This window comes from Pteropus vampyrus, unplaced genomic scaffold, assembly GCF_000151845.1.
Source record: "Pteropus vampyrus isolate Shadow unplaced genomic scaffold, Pvam_2.0 Scaffold158, whole genome shotgun sequence".
Classification (NCBI taxonomy): domain Eukaryota; kingdom Metazoa; phylum Chordata; class Mammalia; order Chiroptera; family Pteropodidae; genus Pteropus; species Pteropus vampyrus.
This window is the reverse complement of record NW_011888939.1, coordinates 1,330,884-1,338,869: the sequence shown is the minus strand read 5'-3', so window position 1 is coordinate 1,338,869 and position 7,986 is coordinate 1,330,884. Positions and strand designations below refer to the sequence as shown.

At 47.9% G+C, this 7,986-nt stretch overlaps 1 protein-coding gene across 1 annotated transcript in view; it reads right to left on the bottom strand.

The window, feature by feature from the left end:
• The window catches only part of RAPGEF1 (Rap guanine nucleotide exchange factor 1), a 73,750-nt gene that overhangs the window by 51,267 nt on the left and 14,497 nt on the right, over positions 1-7,986 (bottom strand). Inside the window, exons 5-7 of the mRNA XM_023536557.1 lie at positions 7,743-7,978; positions 7,560-7,647; positions 1,841-2,021 (exon numbers count right to left, since the gene is read on the bottom strand). Of these exons, the coding sequence (XP_023392325.1) occupies positions 1,841-2,021; positions 7,560-7,647; positions 7,743-7,978 (505 nt within the window). The remainder of the gene's footprint in view (positions 1-1,840; positions 2,022-7,559; positions 7,648-7,742; positions 7,979-7,986) is intronic.

Sequence of the window (7,986 nt, the reverse complement as noted above, 5' to 3'; positions counted from 1 at the left end):
CATTCTGCAACCTGTGGCCTGTCGCTCCTGTTCACGTCCCCTCACTGCCTGTTCTCTGTCCCTCTCTGGGCCTGCGACTCTCCTGGGTTCAGGGATCAGAGCCCAGGGAGACGTGTGTTTATGGCCATGACGCAACCTCCGTGCCAGTTAGCTGTTCTAGGCCACGTTGTCCACTCGGGACACTGATATAGGCCAGTGGGGATTCTCCTGTAACTGAAGTGGCGTAACAAAATCACAGGGGTGGCCTGCCCCAGTGTGACGTTTTTATGGTGATGTTTTTAAGGGACCTTCCCTGCCCACATCCAGCAACAGAACAGAAGGAATGTCTTCTTTGTCCTACACAATCAAGGAGAGGCAGGGAGCTAAGCAGGCAATGGCAGACGTGGATGGGGGTGCCAGGCGACTCCTGGAGGTTTATGCCCAGTCACACAGCAGCCAGGAGACCTCAGATGCAGCCCCACAAAGGGGACACCGAAGAGACTCACAGAGAAGTAGTGCTGGGCTCAGTCTGTGTGGGGGGAGGGGCACAATTTAAAAACTGGGCACCTTTGCATCCAAAATAATAAAAGCATGTAGTTGGGGCGAAATGTTACAACTCAAACAGTAAATGCTTGTAGGAGTCACCTGAAAAGGGCTCTAAAGAAGCTTAAAGATGATCGAAAGACCTTCTCTTGACCTTTGTAACTAAGCAGAGCCATCAGGGCGAGGAAACACACGTGGGCTCAAAAAAAATAAAGATGCTGCCGCTCCGGCCTAGATGGGGGTGTACCCCGACACCCCGGTGCCCTCCCAATGAAAAGCCGTAAATGTTTGGTGTAGTTGTCACGTTAGTGGATTTACTAAAAAAATAAACAAATAAATAAATACTTAAGTGAACTGCTCAGAAAATAGGTTGGGGAGGGGTAATTAGAGGAAAGAGAGGAATCTTACTTTAAACCACCCTATTATTTTAACAACTACAACAACAACAACAAAAACACCCCCAAACCCTGAATGCCCGAGACTGAAACGGAAGCGTGATGGGTCTTTTTCTGACTTACGGAAGTGTGTGTTCTGCACGGTGCCCGGAGGAAGACTTCCACTACATCTAACCAGTGGTCTCTTCCCTTGCTTCCTCTCTTCCTTTCCTCCTCCTCCTTTTTAAGCAATGGAACACTTAACCCACTGCAGATGGTAATCACTCGAATGCAGATGAACCTAACTATGAATCCCACAAAGAACTATGCGACATAAGTGCAAAAGGACAGATAACCTAAAAGTCAAAAACAGCTCCGAAACGCCTTTAATAATTTTTAACAATCACATTGATGTAAGTCGCTGGTGCTGTTATTCTGAGACCACTGCGTCTGTGTCGTGGGAAAAAGCGAATGAGCAATTATGTTGATATTGTTGAAAACTGGGATTTTTCAGTGCGGAAGGAATAAAATTAAGATATAAATTGGAAGAGTTTAAGTGAAAACCCCGGTGGTCCTGAATGCGAATTGAAAGAACTGCCATAAACTTAAGATGCGCTTTGTTTTAAAGAAACTAAACACGGGACCACTCAGCAGCATCGAGGAACCTTAGGGCCTAGGAGTGTGGTCTCTAAATACCACTTTCCAATAAAAGGAACCAGCTCTCCTTAAAAGAATAGCTTTCCAGGTCTGTGGGGAGAAGTGTGTGAGATGACTTAACAACTCAACAATGAAAAGACAAATGACCCAATTAAAAAATGGGCAAAGGATTTGAATAGATATTTCTCCAAAGACATACAAACGGCCACTAGGCACCCGGAAAGATGCTCGACGTCATTAGCCGTTAGAGAAATGCAAATCAGAACCATAACGAGTTAGCACCTCACATCCACTAGGACACCTGGATCAAAACGACCGATGACAACCAGGGCTGGTGAGGATGCGGAGGAACTGGCACCCTGTGCACTGCCGGTGGGGACGCAAACGGTGCAGCTGCTCCACGGAGGAGCCTGGCAGTCTGTCACGAGGTCCACCACAGAGTCACTCAGTGACCCGGCGACTGTGCTTCTAGGTGTACACCCAAGGGAAATAAAAACACGTCCACACAAAACCGGACACGGATGTTCACAGCAGCATTATTCATAATTGCCAAAAGGTGGAAGCCGCTCGAATGTCCTAAAGTCCATGAACAAATAACGCGGGGCGAGTCCCCGTGGAGGAAGGCAGTTTGGCAGAGAGAGAGAGATGAAGTATGATACGTGCTGCGGCCAGGATGAACTTAGAAAGAATGTGCTAAGTGACAGAGGCCAGGCACCAGAGGCCACATAGCATACGAGTCCATTGACATGAGATGTCCAGAACAGGTAAATCCACGGAGTAAGTGGTGGTTGCTGGGGGTGCGGAGAAATGAGAGTGGGAAGGTGTCGAGGGTACGGGGCTACTTTCCCAGGTGATGGAACGTTGAGATGGCCGCACAACTCTGCATGTTCTAAATCATTACGCTGTACATCTGAAGAGGGTGAGCTGCACGGCATAGGAAGTATATCTCAATAAAGCCATTACCTATGCAAGCAAACAGATAAATAACAAAGCGAGCACAAGCTGAACCTGGGAAAAAGCGAGACGACAACCGAAGGCTTCCAGGGCCACGTCGAAATGAACGTGGGAAACGGCCTGAAGAAGCCGAAGCCTTGGCCGGTCGAAAAACGGGGCCCGGGTGTTACTAAGGGTATCTGCAATGGTCCAGAACATATCAAGTATATTTAAATTCATGAGTTTGAAATATTTTAAAAACCTCAAATCCTTGGTCATGTTAGTGGATGCTAGCAGACACTCATTATTTTGATATTGATAACTAACACTGAATCAAGCATTGTACCTGCCTTTCCTCTGAGGATGAGAGCTCAGGATAACCATAAATTGACAAGGGGAAGTCTCTCTTTTAGACATATTCCAATTAGTAATGATGAAAGAATGGCAGAAAGAATGAGACCATCATCAGCTGGCAACCCCTAATGAATTAGCGGGTCACCTCCTCTAATAACCACCGATCCATGAACGTCAGAAGGGAAGGGGCCTCTGGATGGGGGCGCAGGGCATTGCCTTGGAAGCACTCCTCTAAACACGAAACCCTGAATCTGACTCAGCCTCTGGTTCTACAGGAAATTCAAGGGACAGAGGAACTGTTAAGTAGCACCGCACAGATGTCGGCAGTGAAATCCAGAACGTGGGAGACTTTTTGGAGAAATAACACTTACTAAAAAAAACAAGTAAGTTGCAAAGAGAAAAATACAGAGCAGGAGAACCTCATGCTACATATTAACAATCGCAGTGTATGGATTTCCTTTGGATCCTGAATTGAAAACTGTATAAAAGCAGCAGACTACACCCTGCAGGCCAAATCCAGCCCAGCACTCGCTAATGCCCACCAGATAAGAATGCTTTGTTATAGAAAATTTAATTTAAGAAACCAAACAAAGAATATGTAACAGAGACCAATATGCAACAGAGACCCTAGGTAGCTCGAGAAGCTTAAAATGTTTACTATCTGGCCCTTTACAGGAAAGATTTGCCTTGTTCTAGAGCCACGGACTAAGTCATTAACCAAGAGAGGAGTGAGGTCTGGGATCTGCTTCTAGGTGGAGGTGTCGACAAAACCAGACCAGCCACGAGTGGACGACTGTGCGGGCTCTGGGACGGGCTTCATTACACTATTCTCTTCCTGGCAAATGTTTGAAATTTTTCATCCAAAAATTTAAAAACAGGCTGACTGATGAATAAAAAGAGATGGCTTATTTGAAATGTCAGTGTGGCAGACAGCTGGTTGCCCCACAATATCTGTTCTTCCTTATGAACAGAAGTTTAGCTGGGCATGTGTCCAAGTTCTGGCCAACAAAATCCAAGTGAAAGTCTCGTGAGGCCTGTAAGAAAGCATCCTTACGTGGAGAAGGCATCGCTTCCTACTCTTTCTTTCTCCTTGCTGGCTAGAATGCAGTCATGATGGATGGGGACTGAGCAGCCATTCTGGGCCATGAGGCAGCATCCATGTGCTCAGGATGGCAGCAAAACGAGGGGAGAAGACCACGCCCTGACCAGTTTGTAAAAATGTCATACTAGCCTCACGCCTATTTCTGGGCTTCCTATACGTGAAAGAGAAATAAAGTTCTCTATTTTAAAAGCCAGTTAAGCCTAATTCTGATAGATCAGGAAAACATTTCTTTCCAAATATTCTTGTTATGTAAAGTAAATCTTGGGTGGTGATGGAACTGCAGGGATTCCAGTTTCCCCCAAGGCTGCCGAGGTAAGGCTTTTTTTTTTTTTAATTAAAAAGCATGTGCATGGGGGGGCACAGGGGTTGGAGGTCAGGGAAAGAGGCTCTAGGCCAGAAGATGGAAACCTCTAGAAGGTCTGCGAAGAGGGCAGAGTCTGGGGAGATGGGTATAAAGCTGTACGTCTGACTGAGATCAGAGGAAAAGCTGAAATTTAAATTGTAGAGTTAGGAAGAGTTGGGGTGCTGGTTTCGAAAGGACACACTGGGATATCTGTGTGACCTTGAGGAGCTTGGTCCTCCAAGAGCCAGGCCCCGGGCTGGGGTGGTTCCTACAGAAATGGGAAAGTGAGGGCCTTGACATTCCTTCCTTGGAGAGTCACTGTGGCCTCTGAGCCTCGGGCTGCCGCCGGTAAAGCGCCTGGAGCGGACATAAGAGAGGTTTATCTTTTACCTGAGATTTGTAAAATGACATGGAAAAGAGCCATGATCACTGTCAAGTTGGTAAATGTCAGCTGTTCCAGAAACTACCATCGCTACGGTTAACAGCACGTACGCCCCATTTCCTGGGCACCCAGCACTTACCAGGTACTTCATATACCTTATCTTACTTAATCTTTCTTCGAATCTTTGGGGTATGTATTTAAAAACCTACTTGAAACTCAGAGAAATAACTTGCTCAAGGTTACAGAGCTAATAAGTGACATTTATATGGAGGTTTAAATAATAAATGGTACTACCCTTAAAGGGACAAAAAAAAGCAACTGTTTTTAAAACACTTCAATCCTTCAAAAAAAAATTCCATTTAACTGAATGAGTTACTTGAAAATGGTGAGTCAGTTTAAAGGAACGTGCCAACATCTCTCCTCCAAGTGGGTGACGACATCCTCCTGAACCCACTTTATTTCTGCACAGCCCCGCCCCTCCCAGCTGACTGAGGCTCTGTCTCCTAAGCCTGAAGGGGACACAAGAGGCTGGCTTGGAGATGGGAGCACATGAATCCCTCAGGCTGCCAGCTGGCTTGGAGATGGGAGCACATGAATCCCTCAGGCTGCCCGCGACTCCCCGCTCCCTGGGAGGCAGCGTGGGGTGATGCTGAGTGCATAGGGACTGGGCTCAGGCGGGCCTGGGTGTGACTCTCCACCTTGCCACTGACTACTGGTCTGCCTGGGCCTCAGTTTCCCACCTGTGAAGGGGCCAGCGTACCTACCTTGAAGTCATATGAGCACTGAGGGGCAGTAAACGTTAGCTATGTCACTGTCAGACCTCAGCAACGGATGCCAACACTGTATTCTTGACTGCCCTGTTGCCCTGACTGATTCCAACTATGAAAAGCTTCCAGTTACACAGGCCAATTCCTGCTCATCCTTCAGGCTTTAGCCTGTCTGCGTCCTTCCTGCGGAAGTGACTCTGACCATCCTGAAAAAGGAAGGTCACCTGTGCCATTTTTTTCTTCCTAGCGCTAGTCCTAGTTATAATCAGAATTACAAGTTTTCATTTGTTGTCCTTCCCCCCTTCAGACTGTAGGCTCCGTCAGGTCAGGGACGGCGAGTTTTGCTTATCACCATGTTCCCGATTCTATCACGATGCCTGGCACACAGGAGGTTCTTGATGACTGCTTCTCGGATAAATGAAACAAAACTAAATGTATAGAGCCTCACCCAGAGAATCTTTGTTCTGGCTAAATATTTGTAAAGCAATTGTGAAAACATTATTTGCCTTTCAGACACTAAAAGGCTCATAATCTATAGTTCCTAGCCCTCCCTCTCATCCTGGTCAATATGAAAATCTGAGAAATTTTTCTTTTAGCCGATACAGTGGAGCTTTCATAAATGAAAATCTACTCGGGAATGTCACACGGCTTTATGTATCTGCACTCTCTCTCTTCTATTTTGGACACTGTCACTTGTTTTGAAGATCTCATCATAATCAATTCGGTGGAAGGAAACCTTAACAATGTCACCTGAAAAATTACAGTTTTCTATAATAGCATTTCCAGAAGCCTGGACAGGAAGAGCAAGGGGTGGGTGAGCCAGAGTCACACAGACTGCTGCTGCTGAGGCGTGGCCCGGGTCGTGTCTCATTCTGCCCTGCTGACTTCAAGAGCCGCTGGGGTAATGTATGTGCCTGAACTAACTCCACGATCTGGAATGTGACACAGGTTTGACGCAACAGCCACCCCAGGCTATACCCGTTAGTCTCACTAGCCAGAACAGATAACGTACGACATAATGACTTTTGGAAATGAAGAGAACTTGGGAGCTATCAGAAGAGATTTTGATGTTACCTAGTCAAGCTTCCCTCTAAATGAACTCAATAAAGTCCCCAGCAGACACAGTGGCCCTACATGGTGCTAGAGGTTGGGAGCTGCCAGCTTCTCCAGCCAACACAGTTCCATCTAGAGCAACTCGTAATGTTAAGCAATGCTTTCTTGGCCCTCCTCCCTCTGAGACTTTTACCCTGAGGGGTCCTTGCTCTACTCTCCAGAGCTCCTGGTGAACATCAGTCCAAGGAGGCAGTTTTAAGGATCGGACAGCGTGGTTGAGTGGGGAAGAAATTATTTCTGACCTAGAGTAAGTACCTTAGCTAGAATTTAGGATTAAAGGTCTAGAAAGGAGGAGGAGAGTCATCCCGGGCCGAGAGAGCTATTCAGGCATGAGATGAAGAGCGAACAGCAGCGCGGCTGTGCAGGTGGACGGGCAACGGTCTACGAGCTTTGCACTCATTAACCAGTAACCCTCCTACGACACTAGGATATACGGTACCATCATTATACCTGGTTTACAGGCGAGTTAACTAAGGTACAGAGCACTTGAGTAAATTGCTCAAGTTCACGGACTAGTAAGTGGTAAACTTGGGATTCGAACGTAGCCGGAGCCCTCTTTCCACTACATGACACGGCCCCACGTGACGGCAGGGTCTCCGCCTTCCCACTGCTCACAGCCCAGGCCTGACCTACAGGCCGTCACCCGAGTCCAGTCCCTGCATCCTGCCTTGCTCCTCGCCCACCACGACTTCTGTTCTCAACAGGTCCAGGCCCTCTGTGGCACCGCTTCCCCCTCAACTCGGATTCACGTTTTCTATGATGCCGTTTCTGACTTCCCTGGGAAGTAAATGCACAGACCACACTGGGGACTTCAAATATAGTTTCTTTTCTTTCTCATCTCAACTCGACTTTTCTACCAGGAATCTCGGAAGTTCTGAGAACATGAAAAGGTGGCAGCTGACATGCTGTGCGCTTTGCTAAGAGTCGATGCAAAAACACTTTCCGTTGTGCTTTGTCTGGCTGGCAGCATGCACAGCCCGCGCTCTACTGTGAGGACTCGCTGAAGATTTACTCCAATGCTCGGTGAAGGCTGCTGCTCTGGCAGCTTTTCCGACCATCGGGATGAGTCCTCCGGAGGCTGGCACTGCTGTGAGAGCCATCTGCACCAGAGGGAGCGAAACAGCCATGGGACAGAGCGCGTACCAATGCCGGGGACGCCGGCCGACACTCGTTCTAAAGCGCCAAGTTTAGGAACAAGTTCGTATGTGGCAAACACCCAGCAGGGAGGCCGCTCGGGGTCCCTGCCGAGGACGGCCTGGAACCTGCGCCCATACCTTCACTCCGTCCAGCACGGCCTTGATGACCCCCTTCACAGTTGTCACCATCTCTTTATCTTCCGAGTTCACACCTTCTAGCATCACTTGGTCAGACCAGCGAATGAGGTTGGCGAGACTCTGGTACACTCGGCTATAGCAGGAGGAGAGGGCTGAGCTGGAGGG